This window comes from Anas acuta, chromosome 29 (assembly GCF_963932015.1).
Source record: "Anas acuta chromosome 29, bAnaAcu1.1, whole genome shotgun sequence".
Classification (NCBI taxonomy): domain Eukaryota; kingdom Metazoa; phylum Chordata; class Aves; order Anseriformes; family Anatidae; genus Anas; species Anas acuta.
In genome coordinates this window covers 2,758,542-2,783,470 of record NC_089007.1, presented here as the reverse complement: position 1 = coordinate 2,783,470, position 24,929 = coordinate 2,758,542, and the positions used below count along the sequence as shown (strand labels likewise).

General features: G+C 48.5%; 1 protein-coding gene across 4 annotated transcripts in view; it reads right to left on the bottom strand.

The window, feature by feature from the left end:
* DIP2B (disco interacting protein 2 homolog B) overlaps positions 1-24,743 on the bottom strand; it is a 67,951-nt gene extending 43,208 nt beyond the window's left edge. For 3 of the 4 annotated variants that reach the window (XM_068663291.1, XM_068663292.1, XM_068663294.1), the window contains exons 1-2: positions 24,426-24,743; positions 2,939-3,016 (exon numbers count right to left, since the gene is read on the bottom strand). In XM_068663291.1, the coding sequence (XP_068519392.1) occupies positions 2,939-3,016; positions 24,426-24,513 (166 nt within the window). In that variant the 5' untranslated portion in view covers positions 24,514-24,743. The remainder of the gene's footprint in view (positions 1-2,938; positions 3,017-24,425) is intronic. The other variant, XM_068663293.1, reaches the window with a different exon arrangement.
* Positions 24,744-24,929: the final 186 nt, after the last annotated feature.

Genomic DNA, 24,929 nt, shown 5'->3' with positions numbered 1-24,929 from the left:
TCAGCATTTATGGTTTGCAGAGACGGAGTCGAGTCCGGGAGCAACCCTCCGCCCTCGCCGAGGACGCCTGGACAAGGTCCTGACCACAGGAGCTTTGTTTGTTTGTGATTAAACCAACTGCAGCTGAGAAAGAGAATTCCCTGGAAAACACAATGTTCCCTTCTAGTGTGATTCTCCTCCCTTAGAAATCAGAATTCGTCCTCATCACACGCGTCCCCCTGGCATTTTCTGCCTGCCGAGAGTTCACGCCAACAGAGGAACCGCGCGGGCTTACCCAGGGCAGAAGGAAGCCCAGGGAACTGCCACCGATCAGCCTTGATGTTACACCTATATTCAAATCATGCAACAGAGGAGCCTCAAACTTCAGGAGCCTCACCGCCCTGTGACGCCAGGCTGCTTTTTAGCAATTAGGGTTGATGATCTCTTCTAACCAGCGGTGCTCAATCAGTGCAAGGTGGTAACACCAGCTAATCCTGCTACGCTCAGACAATACTCCTCTTTCAACATCCTTGCTCCCCTTCCCCCCATGGAATGAGAACACTGAATCATTTACTGTCTAACAAAACCATAATTACTACAGTGGAGAAATTAAGGAAAATGATCACGTAGCGCACAGCATCTCTCCAACAAAGCCTCCAAACACTTGACTGCATCAAGCAAAAGAGTCGAATCTCAAATGAGTTTGTATGCATTTTGAAAAATGTTTGGATGCTTTTAAAACGTCAACAAAAAAACAATTTTGATATTTCTAGCAGCTTATGCTGACAGAGAATCCTGGAAATGCTTCTGGTCCATTCATTAGTCCCCCAACATGGATACCTGCTCTGTTTACTTAACAGCAAACACTCTAACAAGGTTATAATAGGAAAATAAGGAAATAAATTATATTATCACCATTGCATCTGCTTTTCAGGTCTCACCCGTGTTAAGTGACCTTGATGACTTTGCCTTTCTTCCCTGCTCCCCTTCTCGATCCCCAGGCACGTGTGCCAGGCCACGTCTCCCTGCAGTTTTACCACCTCTAACTCTGAAAGGACACGAAATCAAGCCTGGCTATGCAGAGCTTGATTTTGGATTTCCTGTCCTTGACCAGAAGTAGCCACCAGCTGGAGATGTTGAAAGCCAGAAGTGCAGAGCTGGAAGTCCAAAATGTTCTTGTGCTGCAAGCCACATCCAGATAAGGCCTTTCAAGTGTGCTTGGACGTGTTAGCTGGCATGTCTGAGAAATCCCAAACTAGAAAGGCACGCACGGTAACACTTCAGACCGTCTCAGCTACAGCCTAGGCAGAAAACAGCTATCACACCAACCAGTTTGGCACCTCAGGAACCAACATTATTGCCACTCAAGTAATTAATTACCTATTTCAGAGTTAGAGCTCACCCATCTTCCACCGCCTGGAGGACTGGCATCTTCCAGACACCCCCTGCCATGGTTTTACCAAGGCCAAAAGCTAAGATGTCCTCAGTGCCAGGCTTCAGCAAACCAAAGAATAACATTTAAACCTCTTTTCACGTGCCCAAACAGAGCATACCTGTTAAAAGGTCTTGCACTCCCAACACTCTTTGGCTATAAATTCAGCACCAGAACTACGTTACAAGTTTAGACAATTCCCTCGTTCTGTTTGAGGCCAGGTGATGATGCAGCTTCAAAGATTCCCTCCTCCTTCCTTCTGGTGAAGCCGTATATCAGGTTTCCTCCTTGAAGACAATACCAAGGTCTGCAAACTACAGTCTTACAGAAAAAAAAAGTCACGGATTTCTTAAAAAAAATATAAATAAAGCCTCGCTCAGTCCTTATATCACAAAAAGCAGTACGGATAACCAAAAAGAACAGGTTTGCGCGTTGCAGTTCTCCTTTAACAGCACCATTCTGTTCCCATTAAGAACATGAATAGGCTACTGAAAAAGCAGCAAGACTTACAAAGCTGTGTTTGTTAAGCACCAGCATTATACTGCTACAGTTGCAGCACTAGAAGTTTCACAGACAGATCAGCTCCAGATTAATTTATATACACTACAAGTCTACTTGGCTGCAGCACTGTGGGGACTCTGTTCCACACTTTAAGAAGAAATCTTTTCTAAAGGCTGATGAATGCTGTTTTATCAAACTAAAACTATTTTAATCTCAACATTTATTACTTTGAAAGAACGCAGTTGGATTTTCGTGGCGTGGTCTGCCCCATGTGCAGAGGTCTGGGGCTGTGTCATTCAAGGTCACAAGGTGCACTTCCCCCCAAGTCACTTCGTGTGCACCTTAAGCACTTTTAATATTTTTTTTATTGCTGTTGTTTCACCTTTAAACAACAAATCCATCTCCTGAAGAATGTCTCTCTCGTACAGCAGCATTTTGGAGTTGCAGCTGACCCAGTGTCCTCGCTTCACCCGTCTCGGCGCGTGTATTATGGGCAGTAATCTTGGATGCCATATGTGATGTATCACCAACCTGGGTGAGCTCAGGACAGAGTTCAGTTTTCTTTGTGTGCACGGGCAGGGGGTGACCGACAAAAAGGAGGTGGCATCAGATCAGTTTCAGCTGAAGACCCTCCCTTCCCCGCAGAAAAAGACCCGTGTGGCATCTTACTGCTGCTGCAAACGGCACCGTCCTGGGTTAGCAAAGGAGTTCTTGAAGGCTTAGCAAGACCGGGACACCGAAAAATACTTGGAACCTTACCACTGTAAATAAAAGAGCCCCTGATATGAACTACAACTCTGTTGATTCTTCTCTTTGGAGCAGACACGAGAACATTCCTACACGTTGTGCGTGCACGGTTTTTGCAGCATCAGCATGACCCCGGCATGCTCCGGGGTTGGCTTCTTCAAAGGATTTCCCCAGCTAAGTTGCTCAAACGAGGACGCAGCCAAATTTTAAGCCATACTTCTAACTCATTCCTGTGTCCAGACAGGAAGGCTGGAGATGCTTTGCCTTTCAGACCCTTACCTGTGACAAGAGGGTGTGCGATGAGCTCCTGCACCAGCAACTCAGACCTTGCTATCAATGACAGGCTGACATCTACCTCTGCAACAGGCAAAATGTTTAAAATAACAAAACTCTTGGAGAAAACCACTCAAAACCTTTAAATACATCACCAAATTCTGTTAACTCTGATAACCCTACTAAATAAACACTCTGCTCGCAGCCTCTAACAAACACCTGCAAAGTACAATCACTGAAGGGAATTTTTATCTAAGCCTTTGTTTTTCAAAGTGCAGCCCTATGAATTTCACATGGAATCAGCCAGGTTGGAAAAGACCTCTGAGATCATCCAGTCCAACCTTTAACCTAGTAGTAGTAATAACATGTTACCCACAAAAGCAGCATATGCACAGAAATAGCTTAATCCCATGCGCAAATAATAAATCCCGCCTCTAACCCCACCCTGGAGAGAAAAAAAATAATATACAACTTTTAAATAGCTGCTACTTGCATGGGGAAAATAAGTTTTCCCTTCTGAATATTACACAGGGCACAAAAGCAAAGCTTTGTCACAAATAGGGTTTTTACAAAATCTGTTCAAGAGAAACGTTTTCACCTATTTTTAACAAGCAGTCCCTGAGCAGAAGTTGGGTTTCGGTGTAGGAGCCCTTCATGGGGTTTGTAACACCAACGCAGCATCAAAACAACGCATTTAGATGATGAAAAACAGCAAGAGCCACATAACCGTGTGCAAGACCTGGCTATATGCACAGTCAAAGCTGAGTAAAATGTCAAACAAGACGACTCACAATGAATTTTAAAGCCCAAGTGAAGCAAGTCTGCAAAAATTCTCTTTTCTGACTAACCTCCGGCAGAAACTCATTTATTTCACCCCCAGCACAAACGCGCAGACCTAGCCCTCCACCACCAGACTGAAAACAAAAGTTTCCCAGGAAATGACTAAACTCCATGCAAGAGCACCAACCCCGTGACTCAGCACCTATTCAGGAGGTGCATCATTGTCCTCCTTCAGGGAGAAACCGAGCCCTCAGAACCCTGCGTGTTGATAACCTTCTCCCAGGAGTCGTCCTTCCAGCCCAACTAGCAGGGATTACACACAAGAAATTCTCCGCCTGTTCCAACTTTCTCCACCAGATAGGCTGCTGTGGACAGACGAATTTCCAAACCAAGCCTGTTTTCAACACAGCCTTAATACCAAAAACTTGTAGGCTCCCAAAGAGAACTCATCCTGCTTCAAAATGAAATATTTTGACCCGTGTAGAAAGCCACCCGTCACTAGAAAGCCAAGCATCTCCCCTTAGTTTTTCCACAACCAGCATCCAAAGGCTGCCAGGGGCTCCAAAGCAAGGCGATGGGTTGAGGAGGGACGTGTAAAGCTTTTACCACACCGCAGCCATCGGTGGCACTGGCTGGCAGTACAAGGCATGCACCAAAACCTTCTTCCCAAGGACTTTCCTCTTGCCCCCGTGCAAACATCAGAATATTGCTGCAGTGGATCCGCCTGGGATGAGACTGAAACAGGAGTTTGTACGGATTTTATCCTGCGTGTAACTCCTGCCACTCACCCTTCCAAGGCCTGCAGACAGCAATGATTAAGAAGGCTCTTGAGAAAGGCTTTGATTTTCCTACCGTAGGCCAACTGCCACGGGTATTCCTTGCTGGTAGCCCTCCTCCACACCTGACACGGTGCAACGCCTTGCCAAGCCGTCCAGAAGCATGCTTTGGATATGCAACTTGTTTCAGTCCGACTGTGCCCGAAGTTGCCTTTTGTAATTAAATTCTAGATCCCTGAACACGATGTAAGAATGGGAAAAGAAAGAAGTGAAGAGCAATTACTCCCCTATCTACTGATCAAACAGTGCTTCTTATCACAAAGCATTCAGGTATGGAAATGCAACTCCCATCCTCCTTTAAATACAGCCCTAACCTAGTTGGCATGCTGTACTGCACCATAGCACGATAATTATGGAGCTCCAGATGGGCAAATGCTATTCCAAATAACTGGCTGAGCTCGATGATTATGCATGTTGAAACAAAGAAATATCGCCGCGAACGCATTAGCACTTAAAAGACCGATCGCCCCCCAAACAAAAAAGCCATCAAAAGAATGAATTTATCGAACTAAAGAGGTGAGACATCTATCACGATGTGTTTTCCTGCGTGCCTCCTATCCCGATCCTCCCAAGGAGGCAGTGCCAAGCCTGTATTCACCAGGATGTCACTCCTAGCTCTCAGAAAAGGGCAGCAAGGAAACGATGGCTGCTTGAGAGAGCAGAACACGTTGTTTGTCCCAAAGCACTCAGATCTGCAACACAAACCGCAGCCACGCTACAGCATTAGCGAGCACTCACTCTAGGATAGTTACTATTACACAGCATTAGTCACCCCAGTAGGATCCCACTACTTAATGCTAAAGCAATACAATTATTAATTTTTTACCCAGCCTCAAATTAGTGTGCAACACCAGTAATTCGCCTTGCAGGAACTCCCACCCAATTCCAGAAGCGTGCTCGACGAAAACACAGGCGGCAGAGCGGGTGAGCAGCTCTCAGTCTGCTCCTGGCTCCCCTATTTCATTCCTTCTGAGCCTGACTAGTGGGAACCAAAGCCGAGATAGCCATCGAGAGCCATTTGCACTGTGTTAAATGCCCTTAAACCTGCTCTGCACGTGGTCATTCAAAACAACCCCGTGCCCAGCACAAATCCTACAAAAGCCGAGCTGCGCTGGGGCTCATGGCAAGCTGCTCGGCGCCGTGCACAAGCCCCGAGTGTGTGCGGGCTCCTCCACGCCGAGGCGAGGCCGTCTCTTTGGGACTGAAGAGCACTCCCTGTTCAAGTTGGCTCCAGGCTTGGGAAAGCCGACTGAAACAGAAAGAACAGAAGAAAAAGGCGCTGTGCAGCAGGGCAGAGGAAGCAGATTTCAGGCCCCACGCTTCAGTACAGGCTGTGTTAAGCTTCCAGCTATGTTTACATCAGCAACCGTGGCTTCTTGAGGAATTTCACTGCTAAGGAAACCACGCTGGCATGTCCCCAGCAAGCCTAAGAAAACCCATTATTGTGTCAGCTGCAGTGCTCTTTACAAGAAAGCTGATGCGAGGAACGACTTCTGTTCGGGGCACGCCGGAGAGTCAAAGCGTCGGCTCCAGCAGCACTTTGTTCAGACGGCGGGTAGCAGGACGTGGTGAGATCCTGCCAACGTGAAAGCCTTTCAGCTGGATGGACGAGCAAAACTGTGGCAAAACATCCTCCTGCAGACACGGCAAAGCTCAGCAATCCAGTTCACAGTCAGCCCAAGGGCTGGGAAGCCCACCCGAGATCCCCCCCGAAGCTGCTGAGCCCAAACACTTCCAGAGAAATTGGCTCCTCGCAGCCAATTTTCCCACCCTGGCCTCTCTAAGGGGGCACCATCTCCTTTTTCAATAAACTGAATTCTCAAGTGTCTTACTTGTAGAGGGAAGGAAGTATGGAGAAATCAGTAGGATTATTTAAGAGCACACAGTCAGCAACCTGGCAAAAAGAAAAGGAAGGCAAAGCAAGTGAGCAAGAGAGCTTACAAAAAAAAAAAAAAAAGAGAGTCTTCCTGCAGTTAAAGACGCGGTTTAGTTCGAAGAATTGGTCTTTGAAAGCAAATAGGCGAATTATTTACAATAAAACAACCTTCCCAAATGCAATGCATTTGTTATGAAAGCTGTCGCCACAACCTTGCTGAGCACTGTTCCTGAGATCACATTTTCCAGCCAAACATTCACGTGAGCAAAATTCACAGGAGGAAATTTCTACCTTGTTGACTTCTCATTAGTGAAAAATAAAGCAGAAGATAGCAACGGAGGAATCACAACAAATGACCCCAGAGCACCTCGCCAGGATCCGCGGCGAGCAGGGACCAGAGGCACTGGATAAAACAACAAGCGGAGCGACACAAAGCTTTGGACAATCGCTGCTTTGTTCGTGCCATAATTAAAATCTCCCCAGCAGCCTAGAGAGCGAGGCTGAGCGAAACATCTCATCCCAACTCCTCCCTGGCCTAGCTATGGCACGATTTTGGGAAAGCCGCTTTCGTATTGCGAGTGACTGAGAAAATCTGCTGATGCTTCCCCCCCCTCTCGGGGTCAGCTCTTCCCCGTGCACGGCGTGAGGAGGGCAGAGAGCTCCCTACATGGGGACCTCCCTTCTGGGAAAGCAAAGCTGAGCTTAAAAGCTAATAAACCTCACTGGAGAACCGACTGGGCAGCTTCCAACACTGCCAGCTCCACGCTGGAGGCCTGCAAACCAGGGACTGGCCCTTGCACAGTACAGCCGACGCTGGTAATTAATGAGGCAGCCCCTAACGACACGCAGGAGCTGAATAGCAATGAAAGAGGGAGCGGGTTGCACATCTGGCACCTGGCAGAGCTGCTTTGCTGGCTAAGCAAACACCCCAACACCCTGCGAACTGCTCCGTGCGACGCCGAGGCTGCTGCACCCTCTTCCCACGAAGGCCAGGGACGTTCGATGCAGTAGAAATAAACTCAGGGTGATTTATTTATGATAGCAAGGGAAGGAAAACAAACACGCTCGCCTAGGAATGAGACAGCTTTCTGCAGGTAAATTGAAAACTCCTGTTAGTAAATTCTGTATGAAAGGACCAAAAGGCAGCATTAGCTATAAACAAATTATTTTAAACAACAGATCGACTGATCCAGCAAACAGCAGCCAACTGGAAAGAAACATGAGCTGGTAAACAAAAAGGGGCTCTGCCAGAAGCCAGAATGCTGACTGCATTTCCCCTTTTTTGTTTGCATCTTGAATCACGAACGCCACATTTCGGGAGGCTGAACGTGGGACTCAGTCATGGCTCTGAGGGCCGTCAGCTGAAAAGCACAAACTCCTCTGCAGGCCTCATCCAGAACTGCCTGAGCACGACGCAAACCCACCAGGAGCTTGTGTACCACAGGCAGCTGCACGGTCCGAGTGGAAAAAAAGAAACTCAGCCTCTAAACTGGTTCCAAATGTTCCTCAGGATGAGTTATCTGCTGCGCTGAAAGGCAGCCTACCTGAACCAGATCTGCTCTCACCTCCTGTGCTCTTCACTTCCCACAATTTCTTGAAGTTGAAGGAGACGGAGCTTTATTTCTAGTAACTGGTTGAAATGTCACGGCATGTATGTGCTACGGGTAACGTATTGTGCTGACAAGCTGCAAGCTCTCCAAAATCAAATATACCGTGAAAACACTTGTTAAAAAAAACAAAACACAATGAAAAGCCAGGATACAAACTTCCAAAAGATGTACCAGCCGTGTCAATAAGCACGCTGCAGCCCTAACCAAGAGGAAGCCGAGCACCTCCTTGACACCGAAGCACCCACGCTTTTCTCCACAGGGTGACACCGCCGGCGGTCCCCATGGCACGGACGGGTATCGATCGCGTGGAGGTGATGAGCGTTTGCTTGGTGGGACTCTAGCTGGAGAAAAGGAAAAACTGCTGGATCTGTTTTATGGTTGTTTATGGCAAAGCTACTTACAGAACAGGACGAGCGGCTTAGGAGGTTTTTTTTCAATCATAAATCAAAATAAATAAAAGCGCATTCCATACTGCGAGTTAATCAGAACGCTCTCTCAAGTTGTCCTCATGTATACCACCACAGGGAAGAAAGCCTGACAAATCTGCTAAAAGCTTTAAAAAGCCTAAATTAAATATTAATATTCTGAAAATGATGAAGCCAGCACAAAAACACAAGTCTCCTTACCACTCCAGTTCTGCATAGCCCAGAGCTGGAGATGAAAGATTCCTTGCAAACAGGGATGCTTTTTTTTTTTTTTTTAATTATTATTTTATTTAAAACACACTAGATGGTATTATGAATAAAAGAGGAAAAAAACAAAAGCTGTAGCTGTACAGGTTGGGAACTGCAAGCTGTCTGAAAAAGCAACAAACAGCAAAATGTATTCAGAGTAAACCAGTAACAACAGTTAATTGTTGTAATGCCAGCTAATGAAAAGCAGAGCCAACGGGCTATCAATACTGGATTACAGTTACAGTTAGCGTGACGAGAACAACTCGTGTCAAAGCTAAAGTCAGAATCCTCCCCTTCACAGTTCTGCTTCTGATGATCATTCACGTTCAGGGCATTCACAAGCCAGTACCTCGAGACAAGCACGTTAAGAGGAACTTATTCAGCTTCATTTCCAAATTTTGCTGACTTCACCTTACTAACCTCAAGACAGAAATCTCCGCAGAGAAGAAATCTTTTGGTAGCCCCACCGTACAGTGGTTTGGGGTTGCTGGGTTTGGTGGTTTTGCAAACAGATACCTTGTTGAGATGCTCCTTCGTATCTGTCAGTTGCTTATCAGAGAAAGATCTCCCATCCCCTCCAATTTAAGGATGCTTCATTGGTCAGGTCTTAATAGCAACCTGGAATGACTTGCCAAAAGCTCCCGAAAGAATCTTCTAATTGAGAGATGACATCAATTACTTAATTTTAATGAGAGTGAGATCACATTTGAGTTTTTCATTCTGCAATAAATTTAATGCAAAGGTGACTGTGCAGTTTTCTCTTTGCAGTGGCCAATCTGCCTCAAAGGTGCAAGAAGCATCAGATTAGTTTAAATAACGACCTAAACTCTCCCTCTTTATTTACCACTGGCATTTAATTCTAACAGTATTGGCCTGTTTTTATTACCACGCAATAAATGTGCAAGCCCTCCAAATTACTCATCTAAAACAGAAACCCAAAAGTGTGAACTCTCCAGTTCTCACAGAAATGGTGAAGTGTGAGCCACTTTCCTTCTAGGAACGGACAGAGAGAAAATGAGAACAGGCAACCCAAAAGTGTCCAGGAAACTCTTTGTTTAACAGCAAACTCTGAGTTTAACCAAAGCATCACCTGAAAAAGCAAGTAAAGAATTTCCGAGGGTGTTACGTTCGATTCATCTTACAGCTATCAGCGTTCACATCGTGCTTGCTGAAAAAAACCTGATGGAAGCTCCAACCGCGCGCAGGTGCACAGGGCAACTGCAGATGTTTGGCAAAGTTGTTGCTTCATCTCCACAGGATGACCTTGGCGAAGTTATCTGATGTCCATGGCCTAATTCCATGTCTCTTTTGGCTGGTGAAGAAGGCAGGGACTTTCCAGGCCTCTCCCTCTAACTGAGTAGCCGCAGGAGTCTTACCTCTTCTAAAACCTGGACGTTTTACAGAAAACTGTGGTCTGCCCATCTGCGGATCATCCTCCCTGTGGCCTCGCTATCCATTCCAGTACCCACGCTCGCTCGTCTTGCTCCAGCATGATTCATTATCCCTCTCCGGCCTATTTTTCATCACTCTGACCAGCAGTTTACTTTCTCCTCGATCTGATGACCTGACACTGATAGGAGATCCTCCGGCGCACCACGTTAATTCCACGTTCTCTTTCATTTTAGTATTTCTGCTATCGATGACAACAGAAGAAGTACTCGTATATTAACCATCTGTTACTACGCCTAATGGAGCCGTAATCACTAGATATCAGCCATTTCAAAGAGCACTGTTTATAAAAGCAGTGTGTAAATGTAGTAATATTAATAGGAAGATGGTTGTATCACGTTGATCAAGTATTATATTCACGGCAGGCTTTGCTTTCAACTGCAAAACATAATGGCCTTTTTAATAGCAATCTGAGGCACCACAGCCTGTGCTCCACAATTTGGGGGAGCGGGGGGAGCAGGAAGGGCTAAGGACGTGCTGACAGCAATAATTTAAGACAGGACATTCTGCCAAGAAGGAGAAACTACAGTCCAAACAGAAAGCTTGCAATTAAGCAAAAACTCTGAAAAAGGAGAAACGGAGACAACAGGCATGGGTTTGGATTGCTGCCCTCCAATTTGTTCGCTAAGACTCGTCTGCTGACTCCATATGTTTCATATAAGTAAAACTTGTGCCATGGTACGTAATAGTCTCTGAAGAGAAATTATGGTCTTTGGGAAGCGAAGCAATCACTCCTCCTCGATATCCCTTGCGCAAGAGGATCGTTTCTTCTTAAGCTTTTGGCACTGTAGAAGCACAAAGCAGTGCCGTACAAACCCCATAAACAAAATAAATTCCTTGGGGTCATCCAGCTCAGATCTCCTTCCGAACACGATGCTGAGCTGCCCTTTCAGCCAACCTGGAGCGTCCACAAAAACACCTCGGAGTTGGATGTACCTCAGACACTATTTGGGAAACTCTGGATGGATTTTCTGCCTGACCCTACTTCTGCTGGAGGACAACACAACAATGCTTCTCCTGAAACCCGAAAGTCACGCTCAGATCGCTAACACAGACACCACAAAGGCAGGATGTGCTCACCACCAGATACGATCATCGCAGCTCTCTGAAGCGTGATACCTGTATCAACTCTCCTGTGCACGGATACGATTGAATATTTCATGTTAAAAGCTTGAAGAGGAAGAAAAACCCAGCCCAGAAACGCAATGCAGAAGCCAAATTCTCATCTACAGCAGAGTACCGACGTGGTTGATGTGATGTGACTGGCGCAACAGCTATGAACTGCTCCAAAACCTTCTTTTAATGCAGAAAACGGCAGAGCAGTGCAGATTTGAGAGTGGAAGTGTGTACATTTCTAATTCGGTTAGCTTCACCGGCTTAAAATTGAAGTTTATTTTGGGACTTGAGTTTTTCTCTTTTTTTTTTTTTTTTCCCTCCCAGCTCACAGCAAACCAAGAACGAGGACTCTGCCGTAAAGACAAAGCAGCCATCAGAGGCAGACCCCCTTCCCAGAGCCATGGAGACATCTCCTTCCTTGCGACCAGCACAAAGTCACACGAAGGCTCCGTGCAGCTCGACTAGAGACGGGTTTTGTGAGCGTCCTCCTGCAGAAGATGCTGTCCTCATGGTTTACTTTCACCAGATGGGTTGAGTGCTGCACTGCCAGACCCACAGGATGAAAACTCGGAGAATTAAGCACAAGATCTTAGCGTTCAAACAACAGCCAGGGTCTGAAGAGCTAATGTAGACTGACATGCAAAAGTGTGCAATCATTTCCATGCGGCTGCCTTCATCTTCTTTACATATGAGGCCAAGAAAGCCCCTGGGGCTGTACTAGTGCCTAAATGGGCGCAGGTTTCCTTTAGTCTCTAACAAAGGCTTTAAGCAATTGGCAAGCTGCCCTCGCCTAGCTGCCTTCTTCCTTTTCATATGTGCCTCCATCCCCAGATAACGCAGGGCGGCTCTGAATTTGCACCCTGCACAATCAGAGGTAAAGGATATCACAGGAAACCCAAGTCAGCTTTTCCCCTCCATGAGGTAACTCCCTGGAACAACCAGCAGAGCCCTTTTCATTTACGTATCTAACCGTATGTAACGCTTGAAGAGCAGACAATATGTTCAAAGCTCAACCATCAACTGGTTTAGTGAGTTAAGGAGATGCTGTCTGCAATTGCTTGGGGCAGAATGTGCTGAAGGAGCAGAAATCTACCTTTCAACTGGGAATCCATGAAGCAGCTTCAAACAGAACCTTCAAAACAGGGAAACAATCCCGACAACTGCTGGCGTACTTCGGCGTGACAATAACTTGGGGAGACTTTTTGTCACTTTTCACCCACAGAAAATTTAAGCTGTTCCTAAAGAGCAATTCTCGATAGCAGAATTACAGAAAAAAGGGGTTTAACTTGGCCCAATTCTCTCTGCTTCACTGGTTCCTTTCATTCTTCCTTTCTTGGACTGTTCTGTAGGCTCTTCTCTCTTGATGTCAGATATTCAACAGTAATGCTGTTAATTTTTGAAGCCTGGCAGCTCTTCCATCCAGCTTTCAGGACAGACCCAGGGCAGCTGGACCAGCACAACCGGGAGACCGTCACTTTGCACGGCAAAGCACCATCAAGCAGCAAACTCTCTAAGCTGTGCTGCTGCCAGCCCACTCGTAACCTGCAGCCAAACTGCGTTCTGACAGAAGACTTATTTACTCCTTCCCCACTTCTCCACGCCAAGTCTTCCCTTTCATCCTCCTGCCCAAACACTTCTGTCTCTGCTGGAGGATGAGGGTGTCTGCAGTGCCGTGCAGCGCGTCCGTGTCCCTTTCGCACCGGTTTATTGCTCACGGGAAGGTATTCAGGGATTTGAAACAAGAGAACATAAGCAGCAATAACTTTCCTAAGAGGAAAGGCCAAGTTAGGGCACCTCGCATGGCATGGAGAACACAGCTGCCATCATCTACCTCTCTTGTTGCTTTGCTGCATCCATTTCCATCTCTAGAACATGAAAAATAAAGCATCACCTTTGCTGCTCCATAAATAACCCCCCGAAGAGCTGTCAGGACACGAAGCTCTCTTTCTATTTGGCTTTCTCCATCAGGTTTACCACTAGAAATTACCTTTTCACTCCAGGGAAACGCACGGGCTGAATATCATGAGCTGTCACACTGCAGCACTGATAAACTGAGAAAGATTACTGCAGGTACGCGTGCCTAAGACAAATCTCTGCAATTCCTTGGAGTCAGAGGATCACATTTCATAGGCCACATGCACAGCCCAAAGGACAGCAGGCAGCACAAAAGAACAATGCGAAGCAAATGGTACGTGTTTGGACAAGAACCAACAAACAAACCCTAACCTCTCCTAAAAAAAAATGGAATTAAGGACAGCCATGCTTACCAGACAAGCCTTTGTGCCCCCTTGAGGGGAGCTACAAGAGAATTAGGGTATGGGGTGGGAGGGAAGGGTCTTTTGTCTTTTGTATTATTTTTTTTTTAAGCCTCTTTACTCAGATTTCTTAAAATTAGCTTATCCACAACGCAGGAGGGAAGGAGACGAGCTATTAGCTAATTACCCAGTAAGACACATGGCAGCAATCACGATACATCAAATACAGTTCTGCTAGATCAAAACGCCTTCCCTTACACCTTCCACGCTACGACCAGACACACCAGGAGCGTTTCACTGAAGCTCTATACAATGAATAACCTTTTGCTGCACAAAAGCCAAAGGGGAATTACATCTTCCTGTTTGCTCTTCTAGCCAGGCTTTTTTTTTTTTAAAGGCCTACTGCAGAAAAAGAATTGCCCTGAAAGCCTTCCAAAGCAACACCGGCCCCAGGATTATGTATTTTCCTAATTTTGGGGAACTCCGAGAGCAAATTAACTACGTTCTAGCACAGGCATCTCCGTCTCTGGTCAAAATTCCTAAACCAACATTCTTAAGTACTGAACACTGCTGGTGAGTAGCCCTAGACGATTTTTACATGCTGCAATTTGAAAACAGGACTTAACAAGTAAAGTGTATCAAATGGAGGAATAACTAAACAGAACAGCAGTGTTTGTTCAGGGTTTCTAGGTGTGGCAGCAGCCAAGACATAATAGGATTATTTATATCTGACTCATTTGCTTTGTCTTCATCCACGATTCTCCCTACTTGGGACTCGATAATTGACTTTTTTCTACACTGTAGGACTTCTTAAATTCATCACATTTTCACGAGGGACTCGAGAATTTAAAGCAGAAGGGGAAATTCGACAAATGCAGCCAGTTTCTATCCACGTGCTCAACCACAAGCTACCGTCGCTGCCCTGGTACATGCAGCCGAGCATGAAAACTCTCAGCATCCTGCACAGGCACCTGGTTAGGGGTCACCAGGCTGCGTATTTCAAGCCTCCTCCTCTGCCAGGGTTCAGGCACGCTGCTGTAGGAGCTGAGGGCCAGGGGATCTCAGGTGTGCCTGGCCCAGGGACGTGGCCCTGAAGCAGAGCAAGGTGCTCACCTCTGCGCATCTCAGCTTCCCGGCTGTGAACTGAAAAACCTTCCCCCTCTTCACTGGAGCAGCTTCCAATCTCGAATTGTGTAAGCATGGAGGTTTTCATTCCAGCTACAATAAAAATTGTTCGCTTTTTTTTTTTTTAATCCACATGGGAACACTTCAAGTCTCTGCCCTAAGAATAAACACAGGTCTCGGTCTCAAAAAAAAAAATAATTAAATAAATCTCACAAACACTTTGTGAGCTCTGCTTTTAGCTAACACAATACTTCAGTCTGGTGGCCAGCATTTCCTTCAGGACGGCCTTAAAAGCTTAAGAAAAACTGTAAAAAATAAAAAAAAAAAGAAAATTTGGTTAACTACAAATGCTTGACTGCAAACAGGATGAAGTAAATAGTTCAATACTTTTTTTAAAAAACGGAACTTGCATTCTTAAAAGCTGAATCAACTGCCCTGAGCTCACCACAGTTCACAGCTTTAAACCGAGGTGCCCATGGTCTGCACGGTGCAGAGTAAGGTGCTAAGAGGTGTGAGCATCCTGAGCCCCTACTGCTGCCAAAAGCTGTGTTGTGAGACCAGGGCTGCAAGGTGAGGACACCCCAAGACCACACGAGCTCTTCTCTGGCTTCCAGACCCAGCAAAGAGTCTTCTGAAACAAACCTCTCAGCATCTCCCCCCTCCTTTTGCACACACAACCGAGCTGGAGCCTTACAAGAAGCCCTGTGTCCAGCCACCCAAACGCCAGCATTTGCTAGAACCACTCCTGCGGGACAAATAACAATCTTTCCTAAATGCCAGCAATGGAAGACCTTTAATAGGCACTTTCCATTTCTGTTCAATTAAGGAAAGAAATGGGCAGCACGGTTTAACGAGCTGCAGATCTGTTTCTCTTCTCCAGCAGCACCACTGAGGATCAAGGACCTTTTATCTCCGTTGGGATCGCCTGACTCGGCTCTCCACCGCTCGGTGAGTAAGCACAGGCTGGAATTTGCCATGTCACTTCCAGCTCCTCGGTGTAATTCTCCTTCTCCTCACCACAGTGACAGCGCAGGAATGTCAGCTGCTGCATTCGAGGCAAAACCGTGCTCGCCACGCGCCTCGCTTTCTTGACAGGAAGGCACCAAGTGACCTTTTCCAACCTTCTGGTGACTTTGCTCATGCCTCTTTCTAGAAATAAACCAGAAAACTTCAAAACCTCAGGTTTTCTTCTCCTCCTCAGGTTTCTTTTGGCCGGTCGGCTTATCTGCGTGATCGTTGTCACCAGGAGCACACGCAGCTTCCAGCGGGTAATTACAGTGAAAGGCGATGATGAGGACGTGACGAGTAGGCAAAGAAAACAGCCTTATCAGGACGTCCCTACTGACATACGTGCGCTCATCGCTGCTCTCGGCGAGGCAGTTGGAGTACTTCTAGCAAAGGTTTTTCCTATTGAGATGGTTCTTCATTTCAAAGATTGAGCAGCGCTCTAAATGAAAAGCTGAAGCGTGAAGGTAGAGGTGACAGCAGGTGACACATCCTCACCTGGCTCTGCCCTTGTCGGAACGGTGGCTGCAGAGCTATGTAATGAAGCCACATGTAGGGACAGGACCCAAAACCCTGCCAACTCTGAATCTTGTGCTTGATCAACCTTGAGATCCCACCCTTCCAATTTATGGCCAAGCACAACTCACCTTGTCTGCCTGTTCCCATCCTCCTGGGCACCCTGACTGCCCCCAGCCGCCGGCCACCCCGGGGCCAACCACAAAAATCGATCACACACGAGATTATTGGGGGAAAAATACTTAATTCTTGCCTTCCCTTAATGACATTCAGCAGCTACGAAGGAGGAGCTGAAGGACCACATGATCGATCAATTCCCAGCAGAACTGGGCTTTGTCTGCGCTGGTGGCTGCGGTGACACCGGTGCCTCCCCGCTGCGCCGGGAGCTGTCAGGAGAGGCAGGCAGAAAGCACAACCAACACCTCGATTTTGCCTCCCTCCTGTGAGTTACCTACACTGCTCTCAGAGAAATTTATTATAAACTCATATTAGAGGAACACAAGAGGTCCTAAACGATGTTTTCTTAATGCAGAATGAGTGCACATATTTCTAGGTCGCAGCTAAATCCTCCTCTTTGCAATTTACGCCTTATTTCCAACAACAGGACAGTTCTGTTCCCCAAATCCTTTAGGACCAAGGTACAGGAACATCCCTGTTAACACCACGAGCCAGGCCAAACATCCCAAACAATCCTTTTCCACTGCTGCACTTCAGACCTGCTGTTTGACATTAGTCCTGCTCCCAGAGGCAAAATGGGAGTGCTTTAGCCACTAAGTCGAGCAGCTCCCACGGCTATAGCCATCCGAGATGGAATGCATTATTCCTGCATTAAAACATATGTTTGTGAAGGCAGCTAGCCATCCGGCTGTTCCGCGAGAGATTACAGAAGACCTAATTTTATCAGGCTGGGATACAATTCTCTTGGTTATTTTTGCTCCCTAGGGACAGGGAGCTGGTGAAAGCAGGTTGCCTGACTGCTGGGGAACAATTCCGAGAGGCTCAGTTGCTGATCACCGAGGCAGTAAACTCACATCCCGGGTTCCCAAAATATATCTGTGCATGTCCTGCAGGCTCTGCGGGCTCCCAACCCCATGGAATTCAAAGTCCAGACAGACCCAGTTGGTATCAGCAACTCTCAAGGCAATAAGGGATAGAAAAAGTTTACATTGGGAGAGAAGTTCTACAACTTTAAGCTTTGGTTTTTTTTTTTTAAATCCTACTCAGCTGAAGTTACAGGAAACAAAACAAGGTGTTTGCTCAGTAGAGCAGAAAGGAGGAGTTCAGTCACTAAAACTACGACAATCTTTGGTATAAATACAACCTCTGCCGCCTGCCTGTACTCCAAGGAGTGCTTCAGACCCTCTCCAATCTGAAGCTGGAAAAAAAAAAAAAAAAAAAGCAAGCAGATAGAAATAGGCATCTTACTCAGAAAAATACCCAGGCAAGAGTGAAAACACAGCGCTGGCAAACATTACTCAGAATGAGAAATACAGGTGTGAGGCTTTTCCCAAGACTTGTCATCGAAATGTAATGGGAAAATTTGTGCAGCAGATGGAATGCTGCTGCCTGCAGAGCATCCGTTAGCTATAAATCACTGTTTCCCTCACACATGGTGCAAATTTAAGGATCTTCCATTCTAATTAATAGAACGAGACATCCTGGCCTGGTGACTCTTCCCTGATTTCATAAGCTCCACGAAAAATTTGGGATTGAATCAACCTCCACAGGAGAACGCTTCAGCTCCTCAACCCGACCCGCTCCAAAACGTGGTGGAACAGCTCGCTGCGATTCAGGAAATGCTTTTTATAACTTTGAGGCACGCAGTTTAAAGAAATCCATTTTAAGAAATTATCTGAACGTTAGATTTGAAACAAATCAAAACAGGAAACTATTCGGCTTCTGCTTGCACCTCTGGGACGTCTCACCATTAGTTCACTCTTTGGCTTCTGAAACGTGCCACTGAATAAACACGATAAACCCGATGAATAGAAAGCTTCATGACAAAAACTAATCAGAGGGGACCAGGAAGGAACCCATCCCCCTTTCTGACACGTTACCCATGAGCCAGAAGCACGAGGGGTCCTCTGCATGCCTGCTTTTCCACGGAGCTCCGAGTATTTTGTAGCTGGATGTAGTTTGGAAGAGCAGCCCTCCGGCTCTGCGCCGCTCTGCTACCACCCAGCCCGTTTCCCACTTAATATTTCATGCCCCGGACTTTAAAATAGAAAACTGGAGATGGGTTATCTAGGACAGCACAAGAGGAACGCCAGAGGAGGCTTTTCTGCAGGCACGGCAGGCCAAGGGGCCTGACTGATGCGTCCTGAGCACCCAGCTCAACGTGCAGATGCCACCCCAAGGAGGAATCATCGCTACCAGACGTGCCCTGAGCCCAGCGGAGGGGAACTGCTTCCAACTCCAGCAGGGCATCGGAGAAGCAGTCGGGGAGGAGGTGGAGGACTGCCTTTAAAGCCTCTAATTTCCTCCTCTCCCCAAGGCAAAGGGTCAGGGCTGCAGCTTTTAAAAATAGCCCCGAAGTCGCTCCTCGTTTCCTAAGGACTGGAGGGAGAGCACAAAACACCCGCACATTCTTTGCCTCTCCTGGCTGTTCTTTGCTATCCCAACCTGGCTGCTCCAAAACAGCTTCCTTGTACAGTAAAACCTACTCCCAGGCACAGCCTAGGCAAAATATTCCTCCCAATTTTTGCGTTTAACTCTCCCCAAATCGTCCACCATTTTTCCCACTCTTTAAATTTGTGATGCTCCCATGGACCTCCTGCTGGAGGCACCGGGGACAGATTTGTTTCTCTGCTCCTCTGCCGCCCGTGACTCGAGCTGCATTTCCTTTTCCTGCGAGACAGCCATTGCACGGAACCCACATGCTACCACGCTCGCACCACTTCTTCCTGCGTTGTGAAGCTTAAAAAAATACACCACCATTAAAAGCGAAGGCTCTTAGCAGGATCTTCAGAAAGCCAAGCGAGGCAGGGACGATCGCCTCCAAATTTGCGTGAGCAACTCTCTGTGACGTGCTCCAAAACGATTTTTCTGCATTTCAAAGCACTGCCTCGGAACTGCACCTTTGTTGGCTGCGCACAGAAAGGCTCCGTCAAAGCCCTGCACAGATTTCTCAGCAGATTTGGTACCCATCAGCTGTCAGTCCTGCAGGTGAATTAAGGAAGCAACATGAAAGCTTTCCCATTCCTAGTTTTGCCTAATGCAAGACTTGTGGGTGCAATGCTGCATAAATGCACAAAAACCACCTGTAGGTCCTGCTAGCTGCAAGAAAGCAGATCCGACTCGCTCACGAGCTCTGCAACCTCTTCCCTGCTGCAGAAGTTTCCCTCTGAACAGGAGGGAGGAAAGAGAAGTGAAATCTTTCTGCCCACTCAGCAAACTCCACATAAGCAGACCTTACTCGCATAGTTGCTTCTTTTGACTCTTCTCTAAACCTATTTAAGTGCTGGATTTCAGCTGCTGAGCGTGCGAGAAGAGATCCTCTCCTGCTTTGGTAGGTGCCTGGCAGTCAAAGAATGAAAACCAACAAGCGCAATTTTGGGGAGAACAGAAAAAACACCACGATTCCATAGGAATTTTTCCAGCCAAACAAAATAAAGCCTCTACCCACTTGCTTGAGTCAACATGTTTTCTTCCAGTAAGGTTCTCTCCTATTTGGCTGGCCTTCAGACCTGGGTTTCAACTGTTTTGCTGATACTACTTTTTCCACGCACGCCACCATCCTTGCACTTTCTTCTGAAAACCCTTACGCGAAGCTTTCCTCCGCAGCCAGCCTCGATTCTTCGGTAAGAGACAATCAGCTTGAAAAGGAACAAACACAGGTGCACGAAGCCATTCACAGAAACACCCACACAAGATCACAAACCAGACAGCCAAATGGATGTTTAACCAGAAAAGTAAACAGAAACCAGCTCCTTCTGTACATGAGGTAAGAGCAGCGCTATGATAACGCTGTCACACAACCCAGAACGGACAAATCGTGTTCCGAGCCCGAGCTGCTATCAGAGGAATTCCTCGTTATTACTAGGTGGAGTTCCCCCCTCCCCTTACCTCATCCTCTCATAGGTGGCACAAGCTGAAGTTCACGCCGCTCACATCCCTTTACTAGGTAAAAACCAGGGCAGGAACCACAGTCAAAAGGAAACCCAGCAGCCAAGTAAGCTCTTTATGCGAGGACTTAACCCGCTCAGAGACGAGCTGGGCTGGGAGACAGCTCCCCAAGCAGAACAGCAAACCCCAGCCCCGTTGTGCCAGGACCTGAGTCCCAAAACGTGCAAATCTACTGAACACGCTTAATTAAAGCCATCTGAACCTGGCCATGCCAGGGTTTCTTAGCTCGAGGAACCGAAGTGCGATGAGGTTAACGGGAGGGGAGCTGCTGGAGAGTTCCCCCAAAGCATCAGAGCGCCTGGGCACCCAGGAAGGGTGCTGGGGTGCTTTGTGCTGGCCTTTTAGCCTGGCCATGGGAGGAATTGAGACCTTTTCCGTGCCCTGCGAGTGCACCAGCAGGCACTGGGAGCCTTGTAGGACACAGCACCGTGGAGAGGATACAAAGTCACCTTCACACACAGCTGCAGCACCACCCCAAAGGTGTAAAGCCGAGCTCCTGAGCTCACAGAACCATGAGACCTCTCGTTTTTCTGACCCCCAGCCGACGGTGGGGGTAAAGCCTTTAAAGTTCGCATCCCCGGCACCTTTACTCATTAGGCAGCAGCAGATGCAAATACAAAGCCAGCCCTTCCCATCATTACCCATGCAGGACGTGGGCGTTACTGACAGATGAAAAAAGCACTCGAAAGAAAAAAAAAAATAACCCTAAAGTGAGAAAAGAAGGAAAACATGAGTAATCAGTAGGTTCCAGGTTCCACACAGCTCCATGACTTAATTCTTCGCTTGTGTACGGTTATTGTTATTCAGCCTAATTAGAGGCAACGACACCGGTCCCTTCTGCAAAGGAGGGAGATGTGTCCATAAAACGTGCTGCTCCAGGTTTGGATCTGATGCACTTGGCATTAATGGGAGACAACCAAACCCTTATCTAAGCTCTTCGAGTAATACAGGAGACTCAAATCAATCGCCGAGGCCAAATAAAGGCTCACAATGAAAGACCCAAAATAAAAAGACAATTTCTCCTGCTGAAACAAGGACTGCTCCCTGAAGCTTTTTTGCTGTTTTCCTGAGACGTTTTGAGTGTGTTCAGGGATGGGGCTCCTGTTACTTCCACGCTGACCACAGGGCTCCGCAAGGAGCAGCCCTGGGATGGGGCAGAGGTGTAATTAGCCCTGTTGTCCTCTCCGCGTAGATTGCTCCTGAAGAAAGTCTCACGGCTCATCACTGCAAACTATGATTTCTATTTTAAGCATACATTAAACTAATCCTTCTGTTCCACTTTGCATCCTGCTTGCTGACACAGCACCTCGAACGAGCGCAGTGCCAGATAAGATTTTAATACAGTCTTTCCCCCATATTGTTATAAATCCTGTAAACTGGGAAAGTTCAGGGGAACGCACAGGCAACTTGCTCACGCTCCCAGCCCGCATCCGAAGCCACAGCTCCTCCACCAGTCTGCCCAGTGCTCCCCACCGTGGGACCCCACCGAAGGCAGAGCGCTCTCCCAACTCCCTGTCCGTGTTGTCAGGAGTCCCAGCCTACTTCGTGAGCCCACTGCAGGCACAAGTCCTGCCCCAAAAGGAGGTGTTCGTCCTCAGAAAGCCCCCAGAAATGTTTACACACCGAACGAGAGGCAAGCCTGGGGACAAAAAGGCAGCAAGGCAGGGGGGGAAGGACGAAGCATCTTTATCTGAGCAGGAACAAATCAGTCAAACACAAAGCACGACTGCCACTCGAATAAAATGCGTCTATTCAATATTGTTTACCATCAACAGATCCATAGTTATATTCGGCTGAACAATGCACGCATACACCTTAAAATCTTTAAGCTTAACTCTCAAAGTAGGGCGTATTTTCAAGAAGCACACAATGACATTACCTCACTGACTCACCCCGCTCCTTACAGGGCAGACCTCAGCTATCTCAGCAGCCAGATACCAGGAAGAATGTTTCCAAGCAGCTTGGGGCCACAGTCACACAAAATTCTCTGTACTCGAAGCTTTTTGATAAAAAAAAAAAAAGAGAGCTGCGCCAACAAATCCGTAATATGCATATTAAAGAATCGGGGTCCTAAATCCATAAAGTGGTAGTGGATTTAATATCCACAGAGTTACTTACATAACGTAGGAAACTTCACTGTAAAAGCAGGGAAGTTTAAGCTGTTAGAAGCTTTTTAAAGATTAGCATGATGTCATAGCCAGCCATTCTAGCAAAAGGGTTTAAAAAAAAAAAAAGTTTGCAGGACTGCATATAGCAGGGTCAGGCCACAATGGTCTCTCAGTATCACATGAAACAGAAAATACAAGCAAAAGCTTAAGAACATTCATCAAACTCTCCTTCTTCACGAAAGCATTGCTTCGTATTGTATTTTGAGTGACCTAAGAGGATGTTCTTCAATCCTTTGCTATCACGGAGCACCCGAAACCAAACAGCAGATAGAGTTATCACTTTAGTTAAATGTTTACAGAAAGCATATCTGAGAAACATTTGACAAAAAAGCCACCACCAAGCAGCGAGCGTTGGATGTTTAACTACAAACAACTCGCGTTGAGCTCTACCACCGCGTTTTCTAAAGGCTGAGCACTGGACACCACGGTGGGCAGCTCAGGGAGCAAATTCCCAACCTTCCAAACTTCAGGGCTCCTTGAGGCGCTGCACGTTCTGGGACAAAGTGACAGAGCAAAGGTGTCACCGCAGCCTGATTTTTCATGAATTTCCATGCTAAGGGTGATGACTGCGACCACGCCGATGACGCCGCTCAGGGCCCTGCTGGATTTGAAGGTGGGCGACACGGAGCTACCTGCTCGGCAGCCTCCAGCCTCATCCCCCGGCTCCGCAGGGGGAATTTACAACAAAGCTGCACGGCGAGCGGCGGGTTAGGCACCAGGAAACAAAGACGGACCCGTGCAAAACGGGAAACAAATTCGCTGGGTTTTGTTCTCGGCAAACAAGCGTTGAGCTCTCGTCCTGACTGCAGCCAGGCAAAACAACTCGGGGAGCGACGAAGCAGCCGGTTGTGCCTCCCTCGGTCACCCTCTGCTCCTCCAAGCCCCCACCTCAGCACCCCAGGCCCATCAACCCGCAGGGGCGATGCCAGGACACGGGGGGGGGGGGAGGCTGGGTTGGGTCGGGTGGTCCCCAAATGATGCCCAAAGGCAGGGTCCCTCCTTGCCCTGCTCCCCACAGTGGGCACGGGGCCCCCCAGCACAACCTGGGCCTCCCTCGGCAGCCTCCGCTCTGCACACGGGCACAATCCCGGCCTCCGCAGTCCCAGGGCCTCCGGCACACAGCCACGCGCCCGGCTCCTCCACAAGATTTCCCCCCCCCCTCAGAGGCTGCCCCCTCATAGGGAGCCCCCCCAAAAGCCTCCTTGACACCGAGAACCCCCCCCATGTCCCCAAAACACACACCCAGACGCCCCCCATCACACCGAGGACCCCCCCACGCACACACACGAAGCACCCCCTCACAGCAAGAGCCTCCCCAAAACACACCCAGAACGCCCCTCATGGTACCAAGACCCCCCCAAACAGCCCCAAAACACACGCAGGGACCCCCCCATCACACCGAAGACCCCCTCAAAACATGCACAGGGACCCCCTCGTCACACTGAGAACCCCCCTAAAACACACACAGAGATCCCCCCATCACACCTATCCCCCCAAAAAAACACAAAGAGACCCCCCCCATCACACGGAGAACCCCATAACCCACACAGGGATCCCCCCATCACACCAAAAACCCACTCGCGGCCCCAAAACACGCACAGACCCCCCCCCTTCACACCGAGACCCCCCCTCTTCACACAGAAAACCCCTCTAAAACACACACCGAGACCCTCCAACCGCACCAAGGACTCCCCCATACACCCCCAAAACACCCCCGGCGGCTCCCCCCCCCAACACGGAGGACACCCCCCAAAACACAAAGGCCCCCCCTTCACACCGAGGACCCCCGCAAAACACCCCCAGAGACCCCCCCCTCACACCACGAACCCCTCAAACCACAGACAGGGACCTCAGTTCACACCGAGGACCCCCCCCCAGGGACCCCCCCACACCCCGTTCCGTGCCCCTAACCCCACAGAAGCCCCCCCCCAGACCCCCTCCCCACACCCCACAGGCACCTTCCGACAGCTCCAGCTCCAGCTCCGCCAGCTGCTCGCGGACCTCGCGGGGCAGCGAGGAGACGCCCGCGGCCGCCGGTTCGGCCATGGCGAAAAGAAGGGGACGGGGAAGGAAAAAAGGGAAAAGGGAAGGGGAGGGGAAAGGGGAAAAAGGGGAAAGGGACCCCCCCCCCCCCCGCCCCCCGCCCCCCGCAGGCCCGGCCGCCGAGCTCGGTGCGGCTCCGGCTCAGCGCCGGGGGCTCCGGGTCGCGGGCGCGGCGGGAGCGGCCGCCACCTCCGCCATGCTGAGCCCCAGCGCCGCCTTCGCGTCACGGGGCGGGACGGGGCGGGAAGGAAGGGCCCGAGCGGCCGCTAAACCTCGCTGCCGCCGCGCCCCCCGGCGGCACGGCACAGCCCGGTTCCCTCCCGGTCCCCTCAGCCCCCTCCGGGTCCTCTCGGTGCAGGTTCCGAGCTGGAAAAGAGCCGCAAACCCCCCCCCCCCCCCCCCCCGTTCCCCGCCCGCCG